The sequence below is a fragment of the Asparagus officinalis genome, chromosome 4 (genome assembly GCF_001876935.1).
Source record: "Asparagus officinalis chromosome 4, Aspof.V1, whole genome shotgun sequence".
Classification (NCBI taxonomy): Eukaryota; Viridiplantae; Streptophyta; class Magnoliopsida; order Asparagales; family Asparagaceae; genus Asparagus; species Asparagus officinalis.
Genome location: NC_033797.1, coordinates 109,751,346 through 109,778,876, shown reverse-complemented (window position 1 = coordinate 109,778,876; position 27,531 = coordinate 109,751,346). Strand labels below are relative to the sequence as shown.

The following is a 27,531-nucleotide window of genomic DNA, read 5'->3' as shown; positions in this document are numbered from 1 at the left end:
CCAAATAGGCATCCTAGAAATACGGCTCACGAGCCTCATCGCACCCTAGTGCGGGACGGACGGCTAGATCAAGCCTCCTAAAATCCGACTCAATGGCCTGTACATGTGGAATATTAACGTACTACCTCATGTAGTACTGAACTGAGCTCATCAATGATATCAACCTCATGTATAAACTGTGTATATCTAGTGTGTCAACGCACTATCCCATATAGTACTAAGCTGTGCTCATCAACGACATCCAACATGTATATGAACTATATCTAATTCAAATATGATCAAATCAAAATTCATCATAATCCCCTTAGGATTCTTAAATGTATAACATAACATATTCATGACTATACGTATAACATCAAGCGGCTCAAAACTCCGCGAATAACATAACATATTCATGACTATACGTATAACATCAAGCGGCTCAAAACTCTGCGAACGCACCTCAAAATGGAGCAACACAGCTCCATAAAACGAGCAGGAAAAACAGACATAACATCTGTTAGTAAAACAAGCATATCTTTCTCTAGGAAAACTATGTTTACAATAGTTTTCTGTTTTAAAAACTAGATTCACACATCTTTTAAATTACAAAAGTTTGATTCAATTTGGAGTTTATTTCTTATCCCAAATCTCCAGTTAAACATTATATATGTGCAACCATTTTTCTGCAGGACATGTTGTTAGTAAAAATAACATATCTTTCTCTATGCAAACTCTTTTTAAGAATAGTTTTCTGTTTTAGAAACTAGATATATATAACTTTGATATAAAACTAGTTTGGTTAAATTTGGACTTTGTTTGTTATTTTGAACTCTCAATTAAAAATCATATAAGTGTTGCAGTTTTCTACAGAAAAACATATATATAGTACATCACTTAAATTTCTCATATATGAATAAAATTATGAAAAACCCTAATGATCATGATCATGATACTATCATAAATAGTAAGAAAAGATTAATAATCTAGTATTTATTTTAAGGTTTACTATCAAAAATCTAACTTTTAACACCTTAGGTTAAGATTAAAGCATGAAAACACATATTCAACATCATATTAATCATCTACACTAGTTATTTAACTATGGGGATAGGTTTGAAAGAAGATAATCTTTCTTTAATCTCATGTGCAAGCCTCTGAAATAAATAGAAAGCAATCCATGAGCACAAACCACCCGTTCTCCCTCGTCACACGTCGATGATCTCGCCCTTTTGTCGATATTTGCTTCACAAAGCTCTTAAAACTCATAAGAATAAGATCTAGGATTTTTGAGGGGAGAGGATGGCTACTAGGGTTCATAGATATGATAAAAGAAGGGAATTTTCATGAAAAATATAGGTATTTATAGAGGCAAACCCGAAACAAACCTGTTTGACCCGAACCAGGAAACCTAGTCTGACTAGGAAAACAACATTCGGTATTTTGGCAATAACATTCACGTTCGATCTCAAAATGAGGTGATATACGATTTTTTGGAAATCTCTTGTAAATACCTACAACTTTGATATTTTGAGTTTTCCCAGATTCTAAGTGTATCATTATACAAAATCTATAAACTCTTAACTGGTCATTTTTCCCAGATTTTTTAAAGCTCTCAAAACTCATAAGAATAAGATATAGGGTTTTTGAGTGGAGAGGGTGGTTACTAGGGTTCATAGATATGATAAAAGAAGGGAATTTTCATGAAAAATATAGGTATTTATAGAGGCAAACCCGAAACAAACCTGTTTGACCCGAACCAGGAAACCTAGTCTGACTAGGAAAACAACATTCGGTATTTTGGCAATAACATTCACGTTCGATCTCAAAATGAGGTGATATACGATTTTTTGGAAATCTCTTGTAAATACCTACAACTTTGATATTTTGAGTTTTCCCAGATTCTAAGTGTATCATTATACAAAATCTATAAACTCTTAACTGGTCATTTTTCCCAGGTTTTTTCTCGTGCATGTTTTGTGCATTTGCACTCATATATTCATGTATATGTATCGAATTGATCTCAAATCAATTCCTATAATACTTAAATATCAATAAACATTATTTATCACAATATAACATATTTATTATTATATCTCACAACATTCAGTATTACGGGGTTTTACAGCTACAGCCTAAGGAAGAGCAAAGAAATTCTCCAAAGGAACTCTCTTTCTAAACCTTCAATGCCCAACATATCTCCTTGAGCTTCCTTAGAACACAAAGAGAATGTGAAGTCAAGAAGTCTTGAGTGTTGGTCGGCTGAGAATTTGGGAAGGAGATATGGTATGAAGCTTAGGATCAAGGGAGGACAGGGAAATATTAAGGTCAGGAGCTAAAGAATCAAGCAAGAAGGGTTATGATAATGACTCCATTTCTCAAAATCAAAGAGATGCTGATTACAAAGGAGCATTTCAGTCATCTTAGAACTCTGTGTTCTTCAAACCCATGGGCTCAAATCTCCAGCAGAGCCTCTTGATCGCTACTAAGAGTTTTTCTCAACAACTCAATTCTGTTAATTCCCTATTTAATCCAATTCTTGATGCCCATGGAGATATCATGAGAGCAATGCCTAATTTAGGCACCTTGGTCTCTGATGAACCCCTGTTACAAGAGTCTCGCTAAAGCTCAACAACCGGCCATGGCCATCCTAAAACAAGAAGAAAGCCAAAGCTTAAGAAACTGCCATGGCCATCCTCAAACAATAGAAAGACAAAGCTCAAGAACCTACCATGGCCAATCTCAAGCAAGAAGAAGGAGACTAAGAAGACGGCGTTGTATGATTTGAACGGATCGCTTGAGGCTCAGGTTTTTTTAGTGGTGCCTCCTGAGGGGATCTCGAGGGCCGAGCTTGAGGAAAAAGTTGGTGGTCAGATTTTTAAGATTGGTTCGTCCCAAGCAGTAGCAGCCATGTTGTTCAAACGCTACGTGGAGATTAGGAGAGTGGTGCTCGATAACTACGGAAAGGATTATGGCAGGCTTGTCGTAATCATTGATGTCCTCAATCAGAACAGAGCTCTGGTTGATGCCCCAAACATGGTACGTGGCCAGATGAATTTTAAGAGGCTAACCCTGACTGATATTAAGATTAACATCCTAAGGATCCCGAAAAAGAAGTCCTTGATTGCTGTAATTGAAGCTGCTGATGTGAAGAACAAATGGAAGAACAGCTCCTAGGGAAGGAAGTTTATGGTGTAGAAGGCGGAGAACGTCCTTGAATGATTTTGACAGGTTCAAGGTCAAAGTGAAGCTAGAGGCAGAAAATGTTGATATATGTTACCCGCTAATATATCAGAGCGGCAGCAAGTTTGATCTGAAGCCAAGTTTATCAAGCAATGATGATTATTTATTCTATGATTCGGCTAGTATGATCACCGCAATTGGATTACGATATAGCAACTACTGTTTGAATATTGCTAGAACTTTTATGATTGATGCCACTCCAACTCACACCAAGGCGTATGAGGTTCTTTTTTCTAGAGATCTAGTTTTACAATTCATGAAAGATAGTTTGAAGAAGACAGCTGAGCATATGAAGAAATTTGCAGACACACACAGGAGTCGTCAGAGCTTTGATGTGGGTGATTGGGTTTTTCTCAAGCTTCAACCTTATAGGCAAGCCAGTGTATCTTCATGAAAACCTCACAAACTCTCTCCCAAATATTATGGTCCTTACCAGATTTTAGAGTGGATAGGTGAGGTAGTTTACAAGTTAGATCTCCCTGAGCAAGCTAGGATCCACCCTATTTTTCACGTCTCTCAGCTTAAATGGAGGGTAGGTTCTGATGTTGTCCTACAGAGTGACTTGCCAAGCTATGTGGCAAAGATAGTTGATGAACCTGAAGCAATTTTAGATAGAAGATCAGTCATAAAAGGAAATCGATTAGTTTCTGAAGTTCTCATCAAGTGGAAGCAGCAGCCTTCAATGGATTCTACCTGGGAATCCTATTGGGATTTGATTAAGTGGTTTCCAACCTTTAACCTTGAGGCAAGGTCAAATTTAAGAGGGAGAAATGTTAGACCCTAATGCCACTAGGAAAGAACCCTAGAGGGTGGTGAATAGGGTTTATGCTAATCTAATCCGATTTAATACCAAATAAAACTAAATAACAATATCCTAGTAATTATGATATATATAACAAGATATATGAGCAAGGATATACAAAAAAACACAAGGGTAAAACAAACAAATATAAACAATATAGTTGACAAACTAAAAACAAAGAGGTAATGACTAAATAAGATGAACAAAAAGAGTACGCTAATGTAAACTCAAACAAGCAATATGATCATGGAGTTCGGACCTTCTGTCCTACGTCTCTGCTCCCCACTCCCGAGGAGAAATCCACTATCACACATGGTTTTCAACGCTCACCCGAAAACATTTACACCATACAATATCGACTTTTAATGCTCACCGATCAACGTTCACAATCATTCATAATATAACTACACAACTACCACTTTAATTGTTGGCCTTTCACGTGTCTCCCTCAAGTGCTCGGAATTACTACATCTCACCAGGCTTTACTACCAACGTCACTCCTCTTGCAACCGACCACGTCTCTTACCTCTACACTCCTCTTAGTGTACTTGTGCAATACAATGTGATCTCACAAATTAGCTCAACAACAAATGAATGTTCTCTATACAAAGTGAGAACTCAATTAATCCCAACTCAATGTTACAATCTCACAACCCCAAATATACTATGTACAAAATACTAAAAGCTTAATGTGGGTGGGTGTAACAAAGAGAATAAATCAAAATTAAACTCAATATAAACTCTAGCTTAATAAAATAATAATCAAACAAATATATAAATGTAAAGCTAGATTGAGTTTAGAAAAACTTCTCTATAAATCAAGAGTGATGGAGATGTGAAATGAAAAGCTCAAACCAAAGGTGATCTCCTCTTCTTGTGAAATAATCTTCACAAAACCAATTTTGTAAACAAAAACTTAAACAAACTTAAATCATACTTAAAACTTCTTTTTAAACTCTCTTAGGTAGGTCAAAATAGTTATGACAATGGGGTATATATAGGGTGGAAAAAACTAGCCTAAGAAAACCCCAAAAACCAATAAAAATCATTAAAATACATAAAATCTAGAAATAGCCGTTACTATGCAACAGTCAGATTTATAAGTTGACTTAGTGTAAGTCTACTTGATATAAAGTATAAGCCGACTTATGAGACGAAAATAACAACTAGAAAACAAGACATAAGTCGACTTATAAAAGACTATAAGTCGACTTGTGATGACTGATAAGTCGACTTGGCAGAGGAAATTTTGATCATTCCAGAAGAGATCATAAGTCGACTTGTCAAGGTTTATAAGTCGACTTAAAAACATGCACATGCACTGTTCATGTTTAAAATCTGATTTTTAAAATACCTTTTAAAAATAGCAAATAAATTCTAAAAAATAGAAAACTTTGGAAAATAATTGTAAACATGATAATAAACATGTTACAAAAAGAAATTTTAGAATTTCATTTTCCAATTGTAAAATCTTATCATTTTTTAAAACTAGTCCAAAACATGAAAATGAACATACTTGAAATTTGACGTTTTGACTAAATCATATTTTAAAACTTTATAAAATAATTATATAGACTTAATAAAAGATGTATATAATGATTATTTAGTCCATAAATTAATAACTCAATATTTTCATAAAAATGCATGTTTTGCAAATATTCAAAACAATAAACATGATTTCATTGAACTAAATAAACTTCATATTGATAATATCATATATAAGCATATAAACATGAAACAAGTATGTATTTTCTAATTATATTTATTTGTTTTATATTTAAACTTAAAAACAAAAAACCAAAACGTGTGTGTGTGTGTGTGTGTGTGTGTGTGTGTGTGTGTGTGTGTGTGTGTGTGTGTGTGTGTGTGTGTGTGTGTGTGTGTGTGTGTGTGTGTGTGTGTGTGTGTGTGTGTGTGTGTGTGTGTGTGTGTGTGTGTGTGTGTGTGTGTGTGTGTGTGTGTGTGTGTGTGTGTGTGTGTGTGTGTGTGTGTGTGTGTGTGTGTGTGTGTGTGTGTGTGTGTGTGTGTGTGTATAATATGTGTATTTGATTGAGCTTGAAGTATCTACACATAAGTATAATCTCCTAAACTAAATTACCTAAGCTATTGGTCTTCAATAAGCTCTTCTTGGTAAACTTTACGGATGAAGCTTGATCTTGGATCTTGATTTGAAATATATTGCTTCATTCAGATATTCCGCCAGCCTCCATTTGATATGATCGTTATGGCGCAATTCCATCCAACCTCCGACTCATTGTTTGCCTAGAATAAATAAGAAAATACACACACATACTAGACAAACAATATTTGTTGTAAATTGTTTGTTAAAACATCATCAAAACAAAAAGGCCAACAGGAAATTATCAGTAGCTGGAGTTGAGGTGCCTGAAGCTTGCTGAAACTATGTATGAGTTGTAATAAATGTCTAGTTAATTCTGTTACACACAGTTAGTTCTGGGTCTTACACTGTTAGTTCAAGTTTGTACACTGTTAGTTCTTGTTGCTACATTGTTTGTTCTAGTTTCTACATAGTTAGTTCTGTTTGTGCACGTGCACAGCTTGCACATGCTGTGATCTCTTGAATTGTCTGTATAAATGCGGAGCTTGTAAGAGAATGAATTCAAGAAATATAACAGAAATCTTCTTCTAAAGTTTACAGTATTCTCTTAGTCCTCTCTCTGTCTCTCTCTCTCAAATCTCTCTAAATTATCTGTCTAATTTCTTTCAAGCTTTATTGAGATCACAACTATAGCCAGGGATGGGCTCAGGAAGGTGAACTGAGGCTCGTGAGCCTTACACAATCTCTTCTTCAATAAGCACAAATAATCTTCAAATCTTCATAATCATGTTGATAAATGTGATGACCGATCGATCTTGCTACCCAGTTCTCATCCCAAAGAGAACCTCCAGTTGTCGTTGGATATTTCGGCAAAAAGTAGTGGTGATGGCCGCGTTGATGATCATGATAGATCAGAGGCGATTATGGAATCACGGGGGACGACAGAACGAGACCGAGACCGTGAGATAACAATCATAGAAGAACAATTTTTTGGGTCCACGTAGTAGATTCGGGGGAAAATATTCTTTTTTTGTGTGGGGTTTATTGATGGAAAAATATGACCTGGGTGTAAATACAATAATACCCTTATTTTTTATTTGTGACTTGAAGATTTGTTGTACACTTGGACAACCATGTCACGTATCCCCTAGCAGCTGTCCCATTTTTTGGTCCTCCTAATGCTATCCTGTTAGGTCGATTCTGAGTTGTAACTTATATTATTTAATTCTGAAAATTCAATTTTGTTGAATTATATGTCAATAAAGAGTCTAGTAATGTCAAATGGTAACCAAATATAATTAAATTAAAAAAAACAATGATTCCAAAAAGAAAATCGCTAATTCATACTGTAACTATTTTATGTACAGAAGCCTTCTTATATATATACACTTTTGTTCATCTCTTGAAAGAGAAACTAAGGTAAAAGTGGTTTTTCAACGTCATTGATGGGTAGAATAATGTCATCATCAACATTACAAATGAGGAATTCTTCTTTCTTCTTCGCCCATAAGACCATGTAAAGTCCAGAGAACATGAAACTAAATATAAGTATTTTCAATTAATTGCTTACAGAATAAACATACAGTGAAATATTTTCTTAACTATTTCACTAAAAGAAAATTGGCTGAACATTTTCCTAACAAAAATCTTTTAGTTTCAGCCTAATTTGGCTGCTGGATGCGACGGCTAACAATTTGAGTTTCTATTTGTATGGCATAAAATAAGGTTGTACTAGGAATGATAAATTATTCCCTTTGTTTTTCATAATACCTTATTATCTTGATATCTTGGTCTAATATAATTGCTGAAAGAATTGCTGAAAAAACAGTTTGAATTGGACTGAACATTGACACAAGAACTGGTCCCTTCTTCTTAACCGCCCATGTCTGAAATGAAACACACATGGCAATCACCATTCCACCCTACAAATTGCAAAAAATCAATAAGCAATTAGAAAATATTATCAAGCACTAATTAGTTGAGCATTCTTAGTAGCAGTTGAGCTGGTTTACTATTGATAGTATTCGAGATGTGGATACTATAGATCAAAATTTAAAATTTGGATTTTTAAATTCAAATCATGCAAAGTATCTATGTAGAATAAAATTTTGGATATTTTTAACTTGTTATATCCATAACCTTGTCATTAAAAAATCAACTCTTCCAAATTTTCATAAACTCGAATAAATTTTCACTCTTGATATATGATTAAAAATACATTGAAATAACTGAAATTTCAGCTAGTCGTTGCATGTTACACCAAATCCAATAGTATGCACTGTCAATTTGAGAATCTAAAATTTAAATTTGGATCTATATGAATAAAATCTATAGTAGTGTAGCTCAACTATGCCAGGAAAACAAAACAAATAATAGTCTTTCATATTTGACTTGAATCATACCAGTAGCATAAAGATAATTATTCTTCGCAGGTTGCTTATAGTAGTGCCAGAATTCACCTTTCCTTCCGTGACGATTTGTATGCATACAGTAAAAATCGTACCCAATAATGAGGTAATGGAGCACAAGGATAACGGTGCTGGAAAATGGATCATTGTAACAGCCTGTAGTAAATATAGATTTCTTGTCATTATATCAATGGACACGTTAATTTTGTATGAAGCGTATATTAAAGAAAATGAACTTATGATAAAAAAATTTTACTATGCATAAACTAAAACACATTATTGAAATAACCAGCAACATGATGATATTGAAAGCTAAATTTGTGCTCAGGGCATATACTGGTTCCTCTCTACGTGCTAGTTTTATTTCATCTCTCTTTTGGTTAAAACCTACTCCATACTATATGTTTTGCTTTTTTGAATTTTTTTTTATGTATTGGCATTACCAAAAAGAAGTTAGGTAATATAAAATCCACTTAATAGATTGAAGAACAAGATATAAAATCTCCGTGAACTTTGGGATATTTTGAACAAAGTTCCTATAAACTTTATAACTACAGCAACTCCACCCCATAAACTAGTAGAAATTATTATAAGTAGTTATTGAAATGAAAATAAATAGTTAAACTATCCTGAAGATTGGTGAGAAGTGGAGAAACTATGCGAAACAGAGTGATAGAAGTGTTAGGAATATAGAGTTGGATACTATTCCTATATGTATATTATATTCATACCTTATATAGGAGATTATATACCTTATTAAGATGGAGAATATGCTAAAATAATTATATTATTTCATACTATATTTGTATTATGTAACTTGTATATATTCATGGTTAATGAAGGAATACAATTAAGCCTTCTTGCTCAATAATTCTTCCTCAGTTATCATGGTATCAGAGCAGAAATCTCAAATCAATCCAGACCCTAATTTCAAAATCCTAAATTCAGCAGGCACCAAGTCCTATGCTGTCGCGCACTGGATATCCAACCAGGTTGGATTCGCTGGCCCTCATCACAGCCTCTCGCCGTTGACTCTCTTTGATCGGATTCGTGAGCTTGAACCTCCTGCCTTCGATAGCGCCAACGTTCTCTTGCAAAAGTACGTGCTTCACCTCAAGGACGAGTTCAAGACGATTCTTACGGGATCGACTGTCGATCCAATCCAGTCCTCGCCATTCGAGTCCATTTCGACTCCAGCGACGACATCCACTCTGATCACAGTGATCTCGTCCCTTTTCGAATCTCATCCCTTTTCTCTCCATCTTCGAATTAGCGACGACCGACAAAGGCAATGGCTTTCAAGGGATGAATTCAAAGTTATCGAGCTTATGACGCTTCCCTCGGCTCTCCATCGACGAATTGTCGTCGTCATCATCTCCATCTACTGCCAAATAACAAATTTCCTCACCTCTGACCGACCGATCTGGTCCGACTCTGACTTCGCCGCCTCATTCGGTGTCACTTAGATTTCTGCCGCCAACAAGGGTTCTTTGAGAACCCTTCTCAACCCGCAGCCCCTCTTTTTACCCTCTGTGTGAGAGAGAGACAAAAAAACAACCATGGCTGCAAATTTTATTGAGAAGTTTCCTCAGCTTGATGTGAAATTTACAGGGACCAATTACCATGAGTGGTCGATTTATGTGCAACATCTTTTTGATGCTCTCGATCTCACGAGTCATATTGATGGCATATCGTCTCCTCAATCTGGAGCCGATTATAAGCAAATAATGGCATGGGCTCTTACAGACCGCCAAGCACGTAACATTATTTCTTCCTCCGTAGAGATTGACATCCACATGCAGCTTGTTAGTCTCTAGACTGCACTTGCCATGTGATTCCAATTGCAAGGACTTTATCAAGAATCTAGTCATGCCCACTCATATTCTGTGTACCAAAAGCTCTCTTTTGCTCAACAAGATGAGCGATCCATCCAAAATTTTTATAATTTTATACATGCTCAATGGCACCAACTTGCAATAATGGAGGAATCCTTGTGTCAAACTTGTGCGGCTTCTGCATGTGCCACCAAGCAGCATCGTGTTCACGATCAACATTGACTCTTTCAATTCTTTATGCGTCTGCGACCTAAGTATGAGTCATTGCCAATCAAATTCTTCATCAGTCACCACTATCAACTCTTGATGATGCTTTGGCTGAACTCATCGCTGAAGAAACTCGCCAACGTGTCCTGAACATAAAGACTACTTCTATTCAAGGTGCTCTTGTTGATCAACAGTCATGTATACCACAGTCATCTTCGGTCACTATCTCAGCACCATCAGTCCCTTTCAGCAAGCAAAGGAATAATTATTGTCAATATTGTCATTGTCCTGGACATATCATTCAAAATTATTTTAAGCAACAATAGGCTGCAAACCGACATCCTCATCAACGATCGACTGCTACTATGGCAATTTATGGTGACAAATATTTTGCTGATGAGTGTTGTACAAACTGGGTTGCTTTCTCTGGTGCTTCTGAGGAATCCACTTCGAATGTTACTCTTTCTGTGTCACAATTGATCCAGATGCTCCAAGGGCGGAGTACTTCTATCTCTTCTCCGATTGCTGCTCCAAGTGTTCTTACACCCTCTCTATTTGGTACTTCTAGTAATACTTTTTCCACTACCTCTGGTCCCACAGGTATACCAAAAAATATTTGGATACTAGACTCTTGTGCTTCATTTCATATGACTCCACATGCATCTGCTTTATCCTCTTCATTACCTTTACCTTCTCAAGTCAATATTTTTACAGCAAATGGCTCTACTTTCTCTACTACACATAAGGGATCTATTACTAGTCGCTTATTTGTTCCATCTGTTTTACACATACCATATCTTTCATTGAACTTACTTTTAATTAGTCAAATAACTGATCATAATTGTATTGTGGTTTTTTATTCTACTTCTTGTTATGTGCAGGATCATCAAACCAGAGCCTTGATTGGTCAGGGATATAGGCGTGATGGACTTTACGTTATGGATTATCTAACACTACAATCCACTTCTATCACCCATTCCGCATCCGTACATTCTGTCACCACTTGCGCTAATGCTTTTTTCATAGGAGACCTTTGGCATCATCGATTAGGTCATTATCGACTGATCGTCTTTGCCTACTCTCAAATAATAGTGTTTTAGGTAGTTATCCAATTTCAAGTCTGTCAACTTGTATGGGATGTAAACTATCTAAACAACTCACTAAACCTTATCCTCTTAGTGAGTCTCAAAGTAGCTTCCCTTTTCAACTTGTTCATTCAGATGTTTGGGGCCCAGCTCCCTTGTCATCTTGTAATGGTAATAAATATTATGTTATCTTTATTGACGACTTTTGTCATTACACTTGGGTTTATTTTATGCATCACCACTCATCTTTACCTCAAATTTATAAAGATTTCACTACTATGATCAAAAGCCAATTTGAGACTACCATTAAGAGTTTTCGATCTGATTTTGGTGGTGAATATCTCTCTCATGAGTTTTGTCGTATTCTTGCTGATCAGGATACTCTCTCATAGCTTTCATGTCCTTATGCACATTAGCAAAATGGTGTTTCAGAAAAAGAACACTGTCATATTATGGAGACTACAAGATCACTGCTCATTTTTAGCTCCATGCCTAAACAATTTTTGGTTGATGTTTTTGCTACAGCTGTGTATCTCATCAATTTGATGCCCTCTTCAGTTCTTTCTAGGATATCACCATTTGAAAAATTGTCATACTGTTGTCCTTCTTATTCACATCTTCATGTGTTTGGTTGTACTTGTCTAGTTCTATTACCATCTCATGAAAGAGATAAGTTATCTCCTCGTTCTGTGATTTGTGTTTTTCTTGGATACAATCTTGACCACAAAGAATATCGTTGTTATGATCCAACTAAAAAGAGACTTCGCATTTTCGAGATGTGACTTTTTTGGAGCATAATTCATAGACCTGTCCATCCGGGCAGGCCCGGCCCGGGAAACCGGGCCCGGGCCGGGCAAAACTGAAGCCCGGACCCGGGCCCGGGCCTGAGCAGGCCGGGCTCTGAGCCGGCTTGGTTTTTTTATTTTTAAATTAAAAAAAATAATAAAGCATAAAATATACATAAAAATTACAAAAAAAACATAAATTTTTTTAATTAATTGAAATAACATAAATTATAAGTATAAAAATTATAAAAATAAAAGGTGATAAAAACAATTTTTTTATTAATAATCATGTTATTCATGTCATTCATATATTATACATAAACAAATTGTATTATACATAAACATATATATATACAAGAAATATGAAATTTTATATAATATATATAATATATGTATATATTATATATATATATATAGTATATATATATATATATATATATATATATATATAATATATTATCATATATATATATATATATATATATATAAGGTTTAAAATATTATAGATAGATATATATACTTATATAAGAGAGATTATACTTATATATACTTATATACTAAGAGAGTATATTTATATATACTTATTTACTAAAAGAGAGAGTATACACTGTACACATATATAAGAGAGAGTATACTTATACATATATATAATTATATAAGAGATATATACATATATAAGAGAGAATATACATATATTTATATATACTTATATACTAAGTAGCCCAAAGTATTCATATCATTCAATATATGTATATGTATATATATATATACACACACTGACAAACATATACATATATTATACATAAACAAATTGTAAATACTTATAGTAATTACATAAACAAATTCTATTATACATACACACACACATATACATATACTATATATACATATATTATATACATATATTATATACATATACTATATATACATATACTATATATACATATATTATATACATATACTTTATATACATATATTATATACATATATTATATATATACACATATACATTTACTATATATACATATATTATTCATATAAGAAAATAAAAAAATAAAAAAAAGTACTATTCCGGGCCCGGGTCTGGCCCAGGTTTCCGATCCAATCCCGGGCCCGTGCCGGCGGGCTTTTTGGACACCCTAATAGTTCATATTACTCTAGATAGTCCCTCAATGACAATAGTACATCACCTACTTCTCTTGACCTTTCATTTCTTGAGCTTATGACACCTTCGATTCCGATAGATTCATCATCTTCATTTCCATCCTTTGATGATCACCAAAGTGTACATGTTCTACCCTCACCTACTAACCATTCAATCTTGGCCGCGGATGATGATTCTTCACTAGCCGATCGCCTCTATCCTCTTCGTATTCGTAAGGCAAAATAGTTTTTTAGTTGTCTTTCTTCATCTTTTACAACTGATTTTCATGTCTTCTTGATAGCCATTCATTCGCATCATGAGCCTACATCTTATCGTCGGGCTGCTTCTTTTCTTGAGTAGAGAGCAACTACGGAAGAAGAGCTAGCCGCCCTTCAAAAGACTAGTACATGGGATCTTATCTCATTACCTCCAGGCAAAGTCCTAATTAGTTGCAAATAAGTTTGTAAAATTAAAACTTATTCAGATGGTACAATAGATCGGTACAAGGCTCGTCTAGTTGCTCGAGGCTTTACCTAAAAATATCAGATTGATTATGAAGAGATATTTGCTCATGTGGCTAAGATGGCATCAGTTCGAGCTCTTATTGTTGTTGCAACTACTCAATAGTGGCATCTCTATCAACTTAATGTGAAGAACGCTTTCTTCATGGTGATCTTCACGAAGAAGTTTATATGCAACCTCCTCCAGGTCTTTCTCATTTGTCAAGGACAAGTTTGTCATCTTTGTCGTGCATTATATGGCCTAAAACAACCTCCTCGGGCTTGGTTTGAGAAATTTAGCTCTGCAGTACTTAATATGGGTTTTATTCAGAGTGAGCCAGATCATGCGATGTTTGTTCATACCTCTAGTCGAGGACGCATTATTCTCCTCCTTTATGTTGATGATATAGTCATTACTGGCAGTGATCCTTTATTTTTGAATACTGTGAAGACTTCTCTACATCAAAATTTTGAGATGAAAGATCTAGGGCATTTTTGATATTTTCTGGGACTCGAAGTTGCATATGGGCCACGAGGATATCTTCTTTCTCCACAAAAATATATCTCTAATCTTTTGGCTCGAGCTGAGTTGACTGATGATCAAATCGCCGACACACCTCTTCAGCTCCATCAAAAACTAGCACCTAATATAGGAGAACTCTTGGAAAATCCCACTCGGTATCATGAAATTGTTGGTGCTTTAGTGTATCTCACTATTTGTCGACCAGACATTGCTTATGTTGTTCATGTGGTGAGTCAATTTGTTCAATCTCCTACCTCAGTTCACTATGCTGCTATACTTCGTATTCTACACTATCTACGTGGCACTTTATCTAGAGCTCTTTTGTTCTCCTCAACATCAAAGCCACAACTTGATGCCTTCTCTCACTCTAACTAGGCCGATGACATTAGCGATCGTCGATCTATTACTGATTTTTGTGTATTTCTTGGTGATACTCTAATATCATGGCGAGCTAGAGAAGAAAGATGTCGTCTCAATATGTAGTGTCGAAGCGAAGTATCGAGATATGTCTAATACTAGCTCTAAGATTATTTGGTTGCGACAGCTTCTATGTGACATGGGCATTGTCTCTCCCCAACTCCTCTCTATTGCGACAATCAAAGTGTAATAAAAATTGCCACCAATCCAGTGTTTTATGAGTGTATAAGACACATTGAGATTGATTGTCATTTCATATGACATTACTTTTTAAAGATTAAGGCGATTTCTCTATCATATGTTTCTTCTGAGCTCTAGCTTGCTGATTTTTTCACCAATGCTCACACCTCTAAGCGTCACAAATTTCTACTTTCAACACTCTCGGTGTTTGATCCACCATGAGTTTGACGGGGGGTGTTAGGAATATATGGTTGGATATTATTCCTATATGTATATTATATTCAAATCTTATATAGGAGATTATATACCTTATTAAGATGGAGAATATACTGGAATAATTATTTATTCTATACTATATTTGTACAATGTAACTTGTATATATTCATGGTTCATGAAGGAATAAAATTAAGTCTTCTTGCTCAATAATTCTTCCTCAGTTATCATAGGACACTAACAAGAAAGAAAAGGGTAGGGGAAGAGACTTTGGTACACGGAATTGGAGGATGACTATCGACATAATGGAAGTAGCTGATGACAGAAGTTGGGGAAATTTTAGAAGGAAGGTGAAGAAAAAGAAATGGGAGAATGAGGACGACAAGGAGCAAAAAAGAAGTTTCTTGACAATGGGATTTAGTAGCGAAACTGGAATGTTATATATAGAGGATTTGGTAGGGAGAGGGAAGGCATTTGGATGGGAAGTTAAAGTAGAAGACAATCAAGGAGTAGAAGAGACTCCTTTTGGTTGCCATCAGATCGTGTTTAATAAGAGGTTTCATGAAAAAGTCTCTGAACTCCACAGTTTATAGGTTTTTGTGCATACCTGTACAAGTTCACAGGGTTTTATTTGAAATTTGGATAAATCGCACAGAAGTGACCAATTGTTTCAGGTGTTATCACTTTAACGACCCTATTTGTAAAGCTTTTTACTTAAATGACCCCACTTCTACAAATTTTCACTTTAATGACTCTATTTGTGAAACTTTTCACTAAAATGACCCCACTTGTCACCTTAATGACCCAACTTGTAAAATTATTCACATAAAACAAGCAACAAGTGTTCATAATATGCTCACAATTTTCTTTACAAATAAATTTTTAAGATGACATTAACTAAGCAAAAACAAAGCAAAATGGATATGAGAAAAAATGCAATAAACACAAGAGTAATTCTCACTAATACTTAACAAACTTCAATTACAAGATGAGGATTCATATGCTTACAAGCTTGACTACACGAATCCACTCTTTTTTCACATATACTTCATTAAAATACTAAGAAAAAAAACCACAAAAACACCCTCATGTATAAATTAATGGCATACAAAGGGTAATAACATAAGGGTAGTCGGGTGTAAATTAATAACATACCAAGTGCAATAAAAGACTTCATAGTGTTATAAGACCCCTTATGGCCTTATGTGGGAATATTGCTAGCATATTTTAAAAGGTCATTAACGTTCTAAACTTTTGCTCTTTAAGTAGCCATATTTGTAAACATTGAGATATTTATTTGAAAAGTTTTACAAGTAGGATCATTAAAGTGAAAAGTTTTACAATTGGGGTCATTTAAGTGTAAAATTTTACAAATGGGATCAGTGAAATGAAAAGTTTCACAAACGAGGTCATTAAGGTAATAAAAAAAATATGAAAGAATAGATCATTTTTGTGCAATTTAACCTTGAAATTTACTCCCAAAAGTAAAATTATCCATAACATGTCACGCGATGCTTAACTGTAACCTACCTAGACAAGTTTTAAGAATGTGAAAACTATTGAAGTTTCCTTCCATTACATAAAATTCTAAAATTGTAATGAGGATTGGAGGTAATAACATTATATTTTAACATTTCCTAAAGGTTCAATGTATTTTTTGGATCGAAATCTAAACTCATCTAGTGATATCTATTTTTTTAAAGTACATGTTTTAATTCATAGGAAGTGAACCTGAATTATGTTAGATCTTTTGTTTTGATGATGATTTACAAACATCATTATTGGTGCTAATTGTTTATTGAGTTATACTGTAGATCACATATCATTAGCACCTTATATAAAGAATTGGATAGAAAATGAGCTATAACGATAATATCTAAGGAGGTGGAGGCAAAGTGATGAAGCAAAGCTTTCAAGAGCACTATATTCATGAGAAGCTTCATCAACATAAGAGGAAATATCAAGACTCAAGCTATGTACTCATATGTGAGTGATATTTGCTATTTTATTTTCTCTCTAGTACTTAATGTAGGAAAGAGGCTTGTTGATTAACTTTGAAGCTCATGGGATAACACAGTTGCACATTTTCAAAACTCGTATTTTGGTACTTTTGCTAAAATGATGATTTTCACACATACGAGGACCTTTTTGTAAAATTCCTTCTCAAACAAGTTTATCAAAATGTTTATAAACTATTCCCAAAGTTTTACATTTTTTAGAGTTTATTTACTATTTTTAATAGAGCCTTGAAACTTAATTTCAAAATCGATTCAGACTGATAACTTGTTATCAGTCGACTGGCTAGTCGACTGATGACACCAGTCGACTGACGAGTCGACTAATGAAAGTGCCTGCAATCATAAAAAAGTTTTTGTTCTGTTTTGATCGACTGACCAGTCGACTGATGAGTTGTCAGTCGACTGAAAAATAATCGTTAGTGGACTGATGAGGTGGTATTTGAATACAACGTTCAGTTCATCAGTCGACTGATGCTTCCCGTTAGTCGACTGATAAGCAGTCTAACTACTAGTTTTGTATAGAATCTGTTTCTCGGTTATTGGGAGATTTTTGCTGATTCTTTGGGGTTTTGGTTGTTGTATTCTCTTCCCATAAATACCCAACAACCCTAACTACTTCAGCACCTAAGCTTTCATTGCAAATCTCTTGTGTTTGAGTCTATTGTTTTCAAAGAGATTTCAACTTCCATTTGCTTTTACTATTTCAAAGCCCACATCATCCCAAGCTTCAATTGTAATCTCCTCCCTTGCCATAGGACAACTGTAAAGAGAGAGCTTTTCTTCAATTTACTACTGTTGTTAGCTTGATCTCGTGGAGATCTATTATGTGGTTGTGAGATCTCAGTAGAGATCATTGTGTAGAAGAAGTTTCCACTTTCAAACCGGGTGTGTAGTGGATTTCTCCTCGAGAGTAGGGAGCGGGGATGTAGGTCAGCGGACCGAACCTTGTGAACATACGGGTGTTATCAATTGGCTAACTATCTCTATCCCTACTCTCTTTTATTGTCATTGCATTTCATATTTGTGTGTGGTTTGTTGGAATAACTTTTAATTGCATATTATTTGTCCATAAACCCTATTCACCCCCTCCCCCCTCTAGGGCCTTTCAATTGGTATTAGAGCAATGTCTCTACTGTTTGTTAGGCTTAAACCCCTTAGAGAAAAGATCTAAATGGAGGCTTCAATGAATATACATATGCTGGAAGGACAATCCACCACTAGGTCACCCCTTTTCACTGGTAGTAATTTTACCTATTGGAAAGCTAGGATGGGAATTTATTTACAATGCATTAACCTTGATATCCTAGACATTGTGGAGAAATAATATGTCAAAAAGCTTAGTAGTGAAATGACCGAGGATGAGAAGAACTTAGCTAACCTTAATATTAAGGCCATGAATGCACTAATATTTGGTATTACCCTCAATGAATATAAGAGAGTTTCTACATGTGCAACCGCACATGAAATTTGGGAGAAGTTATGTATTACCCATGAGGGAACCCCCCAAGTGAAGGAGTCTAAGATTAGTGGACTCATGCATAATTATGAACTATTTAAAATGCTTCCAAGTGAATCTATTGACTCTATATTTTCTCGATCCACTAATATTATAAATGAATTGCATGGTCTTGACAAGGTCTTGGAGAATCAAGAGATGTGCTACAAAATTCTTTGCTCTTTGACACCAGCTTGGGAACCTAAAGCTACGGCCATCGAAGAAGCACATGATCTATCTACTCTCACTCGTGATGGACTTATTGGCAAGCTCAAGGTCCATGAGAAGAAGGTTAAGGAGAAGGAAGAAGCACCACCAAAGGCAACCAAGGCGTCACCCCAAAAATAAAAGTCCATAACTCTCAAGGGAGCAATTGACGATTTATACTCCTCGGATAGTTAAGATGATGTCTCTAAAGAAGTGGCACACCTCTCTAGAAGGATATCAAGACTAATCAAAATGAACAAAAATTTCAAAAATCAATCTAACAACAAATTTTATCCTTGTATAGATAAATGCTTTAAATGCAACGAACCGGGAAACTTAGTCAAGGATTGTCCCAAGCTCAAGGAGAAGTATTTGAAATATAAGAAGAAGAAGACTATGTATGCTGGTTGCATGAGTCCAAACCAAGCAATTCGAATAGTGATGATTAGGGCGCCAAGATTGCTCTTCATGATCGGAATATTTGTTTCATAGCTCATGAAGATAAGGTACAATCCAAAACTGAAAGTGAATCTCTTTATATGTAATGTGAATTAGAAGCGACTTTAGAAGAATTAAAATTTGAATTTAAAAAATTAGCAAAAGAATATTCTTCATTCAAAAAATTACATATTTCTTATGATTCTATGTTTGAGCAACTACAATCTTCTCTTGCTCTAAAAGATGAAATGATAGGAGATCTAGACTTTGAAAACAAACAACTAAGATCTAAAGTTGAGAGATTAGAAATTGAAAAAAATAGATTTAAATCTAATCACGCTTACTTTAGTCATCATCATGTTGATAGAAAATGATATCAATATCATGCTCCTACATACAAGAAAAAGTTTTTATGCGCATATTGTATGAAATATGGTCATATTTCTACTCATTGTAGGATTAAAAATAACATTGATCATTATGAGTTAATGTGGGTACCCAAGGGTACCCAAAATACTAACACTCAAGGACCCAAAGCTTGGATACCTAAAAGTTCTACAACTTGTTTGTATGTAGGAAACGTCATGCATAAGACATAAAGAGTTGTGGTACCTTGATAGTGGTTGCTTTCATCACATGACGGGTAATAAAGAATTTTTTGCAACCCTTTCAAGGATTGAAGGAGGCAATGTCTTCTTTGGTGGCAGAGAGAAAGGTAAAATCATAGGGATTGGTACTATTCGTAAGATACCTTCTCCCGTAATTGAAGATGTATATTTTGTTAAAGGTTTAAACAATAATCTTCTTAGCATTTGTCAATTAAGTGACAAAGGCTTTGACATCATTTTTAAACCGGATAAATGTATTGTTAGTAGAAATGGTAAAATCATTTTTGTTGTTTTTAGAAGATCTAATGTTTATATTTTTGAGATGAACGAGCTCTTAGATCAAGATGTAAAGTGCATTCCCGCGGTAGATGGGGATCCTTGGATTTGGCACAAGAGACTTAGACATGCTAACATGAAGCTTATATCTAAGCTATCCAAGAAGAATTTAGTAAGAGGGTTACCACATCTATCTTATATTAAGGATTGTACTTGTGAGGAATGTGTAACGGTAAACAAACTAAAACTTTCTTCAAATCCATAAATGAGGTATCCACTTCTAAACCTTTATAATTATTACATCTTGATCTCTTTGGACCCATGCGTTTTACATCTCTAGGAGGCAAACACTATGTTTTTGTTATTGTTGATGATTTCTCTCGTTTTACATGGGTAACTTTTCTTGCTAATAAAAATGAATGTTTTGAAGAGTTTTCTCATTTTGTAAAAAGAATTAAAAATAAAAAAGATTTAAAAGTTGTTAAAATAAGAAGTGATCATGATGGAGAATTTTAAAACAAATTCTTTAATGATTTTTGTACTCATCGTGGTATAACACATGTGATTTTCGCTCCTAGAACACCCCAACAAAATGGCGTTGTTGAACGAAAAAATAGAATCATACAAGAGATGGCATGCACAATGATAAACTCTTATGATTTGCCAAAATATTTTTGGGAAAAAGTCGTTTATACGGCTTGTCACGTTTTAAATTGTGTTTTGATTAGACCATCTTTTAAGAAAACTCCTTATGAACTTTTTTTTTTGCAAAACTCCACATATTGGATATTTTCGTATCTTCGGTTATAAATGTTTTATCTTAAATACGAAAGACCACCATGATAAATTTGATTCAAAAATTGAATGTTGGGATATTTTTTGGATATGCTCCTAGAAGCAAGGCTTATAGAGTTTTTAACAAGTGAACACTCGTTGTTGAAGAGTCTATAAACGTTACTTTTGATGAATCTAATATTGATTTGCAAGAAAATTTTCCTAGGGATGATAATGAGAATGGAACTCTTGCAACTAAATGATAAATCCTCAACGAACGCACCAATTGACGGGGATAATGTAAATGAACAAACTCAAGAAGAACTCCCCAAGGCTTGGAAGTTTGAACCGGATCACCTTAAAGACCAAATTATAAAGAGTCCATCCAAAGGCGCTTTGACTCGCTCAAAAGCAATAAGCGAATGTGATAATGTAGCCTTTTTATCCCAAATAGAACCTAAACGTATTGATGATGCTTTAAAAGATAAGTTTTGGATTTTAGCTATGCATGAAGAGTCGAATAACTTTGAAAGAAACAATGTTTGAAAATTAGTTCCTAGACCAGAGAATACTTATTTTATTGGAACTAAATGAGTTTTTAGAAATAATCTTGATGAGTTTGGCATAGTAACTAGAAATAAAGCTCGTTTAGTTGTCCAATGATACAATCAAGAGGAGGGCATAGACTATGATAAAACTTTTGTACCGGTTGCAAAATTAGAATCTATTAGGATTTTTTTGGCCTTTGCAAATTTTAAAAATTTTAAATTATTTTAAATGGATGTCAAAAGTGCTTTCTTAAATGGTTTTATTGAAGAAGAGGTTTATGTTGAGCAACCCCCCGACTTTATTAATTCATCTTTTTAAAATCATGTATACCGGGTTCAAAAAGCTTTATATGGGTTAAAACAAGCTCCTAGGGCTTGGTATCCTCGCCTCTCAAGTTTTCTCATAGAAAATGATTTTACAAAAGGAACAATTGATAATACTCTTTTTGTTAGAAAACGAAAAAATAATTTCATTTTAGTTCAAATTTATGTGGATGATATTATTTTTTGTGCTACTAATGAATCTTTGTGCAAGGACTTCTCTAAAATAATGCAAGATCAATTTGGGATGAGCATGATGAGAGAGTTTTGGCCTCTAAGTTAAACAATCCAATGATGTCATCTTCGTATCACAAAGCAAATATGCTAGGGAGTTGGTGAAAAAATTCAAGATGGAAAGTTTAAAACATGCTCAAACTCCAATGAGCACCACCATCAAGTTGAATACGGATGAAAGCGGTGAAAAGGTAGACCAAAAGTTATATCGAAATATGATAGGAAATCTTCTTTATCTCACTCCTAGTAGGCTGGATATCATGTTTAGTGTTTGTGCATGTGTACATTTTCAAGCTTCTCCTAAAAAGTCTCATTTTATTATGGTTAAAAGGTCTATAAAATACATTAACGTCACCCTAGAACTTGGTTTGTTTTATCCTAAAAATACATCTTTTGATCTTTATGGTTATTGTGATGGCGACTTTGCCGGTTGTAGGGTGGACTGCAAAAGTACGAGTGGTACTTGTCAATTTTTGGGTAACTCACTTGTATCTTGGGCATCCAAGAAATAAAATTATGTTACTTTATCCACTACGGAAGCGGAATATATTGTCGTCGGTTTATGTTACGCACAACTTTTATGGATGAAATAAAATTTGGTTGATTTTGATTTACACTTTCATGATACAAAATTTTTTTGTGATAACACTAGTGCTATCAATATTTTAAAAAATTCCGTTTTACACTCTAGAACCAAACATATAGATGTACGACATCACTTCTTGCATGACCATGTTGAACGAAAAGATGTTTCCCTTATTTATATTGACACCAAATCTCAATTAGCAGGTATCTTTAACAAACTTATTTGTGAAGTTGATTTTTATCGTATTAGAAATGAATTAGGCATGTGCATCCTTTAAAAATATCTTTTTGTCTATTTTATTTCTTTTTGATTCTTTGCTCTACCATTGTCATATATTTTTTCTTGATCCTAAAATTTCCAATCCTGCTTAAGCACACACAGGTACCAAGAGGAGTGTAGAGGTATGAGATCAGTGTCGTCCAAAAATGAGTGGGGTAGGTGGTAATGCCTAGAGGTAGGTCGTAATTCCGAACACTTGAGGGAGATACGTGTAGGCCAACACTTGAGTTGCATTTGTGCGGGTTTTTTTAGCATGCATATTATATTTATTTTACCCTATTTTTTATGGTGACAAAGGGGGAGAGAAATCTCCTTGTTTGTGCACATAGTAAGGGGGAACCTTATAGATAGGGGGAGCAACTATCTATAAGACAAATAATCTATTTTTACTTGCTCTTGCATAATGGTTGTTTGTCATCATCAATAAGGAGGAGATTGTTAGATCCTTTGTTTTGATGATGATTTACAAACACCATTATTGGTACTAATTATTTGTTAAGCTATATTATAGATCACATATCATTAGCACCTTATATGGAGGATTGGATGAAAAATGAGCTATAACGATAATATCTAAAGAGGTGGAGGCAAAGTGATGAAGCAAAGCTTTCAAGAGCACTATATGCATAAGAAGCTTCATCAACATAAGAGTAAATATCAAGACTCAAGCCATGTACTCATGTGTGAGGGATATTTGCTATTTTATTTTCTCTCTAGTACTTAATGTAGGCAAGAGGCTTGTTGATTATATATGAAGCTCATGGGATAACACACTTGCATATTTTCAAAACTCGTATTTTGGTACTTTTGCTAAAATGATGATTTTCGCACATACGAGGACCTTTTTTGCAAAATTCCTTCTCAAACAAGTTTATCAAAATGTTTATAAACTATTCCCAAAGTTTTACATTTTTTGGAGTTTATTTACTATTTTTATCAGAGCCTTGAAACTTAATTTCAAAATCGATTCAGACTGATAACCTGTTATCAGTCTACTGGCTAGTCGACTGATGACATCAGTCGACTAATGGGTCGACTAATAAAAGTTCTTGTAATCATCAAAAAGTTTATGTTCTGTTTTCATCGACTGACCAGTCGATTGACGAGTTGTCAGTCGACTGAAAAATAATCGTCAGTCGACTGATGAGCTGGTATTTGAATACAATGTTCAGATTATCAGTCGACTGATGCTTCCCGTTAGTCGACTGATAAGTAGTCTAACAGCTAGTTTTGTACAGAATCTTTTTCTTGGTTTTTGGGAGATTTTTTCTGATTCTTTGGGGTTTTGGTTGTTGTTTTCTCTTCCCATAAATACCCAACAACCCTAACTACTTCAGCACCAAAGCTTTCATTGCAAATCTCTTGAGTTTGAGTTTATTGTTTTCAAAGAGCTTTCAACTTTCATTTGCTTTTACTATTTCAAAGCCCACATCCCAAGCTTCAATTGTAATCTCCTGTCTTGCCATAGGGGTACTGTAAAGAGAGAGCTTTTCTTTGATTTACTACTGTTGTGAGCTTGATCTCGTGGAGATCTACTGTGTGGTTGTGAGATCTCAGTGGAGATCTTTGTGTAGAAGAAGTTCTGGCTTCTAAAGTGGGTGTGTAGTGGATTTCTTCTCTAGAGTGGGGAGCGGGGACATAGGTCAGCGGACCGAACCTCGTGAACATATCGCGTGTCATCAATTGGCTAACTATCTCTATCCCTACTCTCTTTTATTATCATTGCATTTCATATTTGTTTGTGGTTTGTTGGAATATCTTTTAATTACATATTATTTGTCCATAAACCCTATTCACCCCTCTAGGACCTTTCAAATTATTCTGATGCCAAATTAAAAGGCCTTCTTGTAATATTCCTAAACAAGATAGATAAATAAATAAATTTATTTTATCCCGTAGAAAGAATTATATGCAAAAGGAGTTTTGAAGAGGGAGTAAGCTATAAATTTCACATTACACCTAGACATACATAGCTGTCAACCTCTCAGTTACTAGTTGTTTTGACGGCATCGACCATTGGAGGCTGTAGGTTGTACCTTGTTATGTAGAAGAGTGCTGCTACAGGGACCTCAAAATATTGGACCCTGCATAAGACAGGTGAGGTGTCGCATCTCTGTCCTGTGATGTACTGTTACAGGACAAGGAGATGACACATCATCTGTCCCACTCAGGATTCCCTATTTTGAGGTCCCTGAGGCATTTTTCTATGTAGAAATAAAGAGGAGGGAAAAAAGGCTTAAACCCAGCTGACCCTTCGACAATTCTACTAGATATTATCTTTTTGAGAGAGAGAGAGAGAGAGAGAGAGAGAGAGAGAGATGACGATGGTGAAGAGGAATATGAGAGTAGCCTGTGAACTACAATCAAGCGATCACTTCTCTTTACTTGAATTGATTGAACTTATGATCAATCTAAAAGGGAATAGAGTTAAGGAAGAAGCCTATTGATGATCTTGTTGTATAAAGAAAAGAGAGAGATTCATTTTTGAGTTATGTAAGGGGGAAAAAGAAAGTGGGAGATAGAGAAATTTTCGGGGATGGATTACTGCAGGCAATCCACCGGTCTCCGGCAGTCCGTGCACCTCCTTCCAGCCACCCTGCGCCATAGCGAGGTTGCTGGTAATGGTTGTGGGTCAAAGACGCAAAGAGAGAAATTAGATAAATAAAAAGAACAGAGAGTCATATGAAGGAGGAAGAAAGGAAAATTATATATAACCCCCTCTTGAAATTACAATATGGTCTAAAATAATTTAAAGATTGTTATAGAAATCTGAATGAATCATTAAAAGTATCATGACATGTGAGCCTTAACTACCGCTTAACACTAGCTAGATATGAAATTAACATCAAGTAGCTTATGATATAGTTTAATATAGTATTAAATTTGTGTTAATGTTGTGATTTCACATTATAGGAACTTGTTGGGATCAAAAAGTAGAATTGAATAAGTGGACTCTTGAGCCATTTGAGTGGTGCATTGCTCACTAGTATTTTTATAATATGTAATGGCATGAGTACTATATTTGATTGATCTTATACTAAACAATAAATATTTTATTATTTTTCCATAAATATAAAGTGAAATGTGATTCGATCTTTTGTTGTGATCTAACCTATAATATGGTTTTGATTTCGTACATGATATTAAAATATTAAAAGTAAATTTGATATCACATAATAAAATGTGATAAGTGGTTTTTATTGTGGCCTAACCTATAATATGATTTTAATTTCGTACAAGATATTAAAAGTATTGATATCACATAAATTGTGAATATGATTTATTTGAAAAGCTTTCAAAGAAAAGAAGTATTTCGAATGTGTTTCAACAGTTTAATGGATTCAGAGATTTTCCATGACTTAGTGTTTGATAAAATAGAGAAAATCCAAACTGTTTTAACTAAGATGATGAGATTTACGCTCGTTCATTTGATTTAAAGTATTTATTATTTTGATAAGTGAACATACCAATATTATTTTGGCACAAGTGACGTGTTTTTTAAATCAAATAATTTGACGTGTGTTGTGTTTTTGGAAGCAAGTAATTTGATAAGTGATGTGATTGTTTGGGTCAGAAATTATTTTCTTCATTGTGATTGAATCTATTACAACTTTAGGCGTTATAATAATCTCAACAAAAAGTTAGTCTTTTTATAAGACTTTTACACAATGGAAATAAATGATTACAATCTCTTTCAAACAACACACAGATCCTATTTATTAGTCTCTGTTTGCGTGTGATCTTTGCCTACTCCGGGGATGTTGATATCCGTGAACCGCCTAAGGATCGGCTCCGGTTAACAGAATGATTAATCAGAGCTCCTACTTCACCAAGGAAGTATTCACTAAAGTACTGATATTGACCAAGCAAAATCAGTACTCTTCTCGAGATTAAGACCAAGTCTAATCTCAAGGAATAGGGGGACGAGGTTTCAGATCTCTCGAACTCTCCGTATTTATGCTGAAGAACTTCCCCGAGATCAGCTAGCCTCCTCTGAATTTCTTGCTCCCTTGCTCTCCAACTCGGCAGCACCTCCTCGTCTTGATAATAATTCCCCCCTAAAAGGAGGCCCTAGGTTTGTATTTATAGGACCCCAGATGCGGTTATTTGGATGAGAATGATAGATTTGGCCTTATCTTTTGTCAATAATGGCCCACCCACATTTAGATAAGATATCTAAGCAGTTAGAGAGGTTCTGAAATTGAAAAAAACCGATCAAAACAGCTTCAAACGCGTTTTTGGAAGTTATGGGTGGTTCTGGATGCGGGACAAACCACGGTGACCTGTATGTGCGCAGATTTGGCCTTATCTTTTGTCAATAATGGCCCACCCACATTTAGATAAGATATCTAAGCAGTTAGAGAGGT

The 27,531-nt window shown here is 34.7% G+C and overlaps 1 protein-coding gene across 1 annotated transcript in view; it reads right to left on the bottom strand.

The window, feature by feature from the left end:
* The window catches only part of LOC109836086 (WAT1-related protein At5g47470-like), a 62,158-nt gene continuing 42,280 nt past the window's right edge, over window positions 7,654-27,531 (bottom strand). The window contains exons 5-6 of the mRNA XM_020404000.1: window positions 8,486-8,647; window positions 7,654-8,005 (exon numbers count right to left, since the gene is read on the bottom strand). Of these exons, the coding sequence (XP_020259589.1) occupies window positions 7,829-8,005; window positions 8,486-8,647 (339 nt within the window). The 3' untranslated portion in view covers window positions 7,654-7,828. The remainder of the gene's footprint in view (window positions 8,006-8,485; window positions 8,648-27,531) is intronic.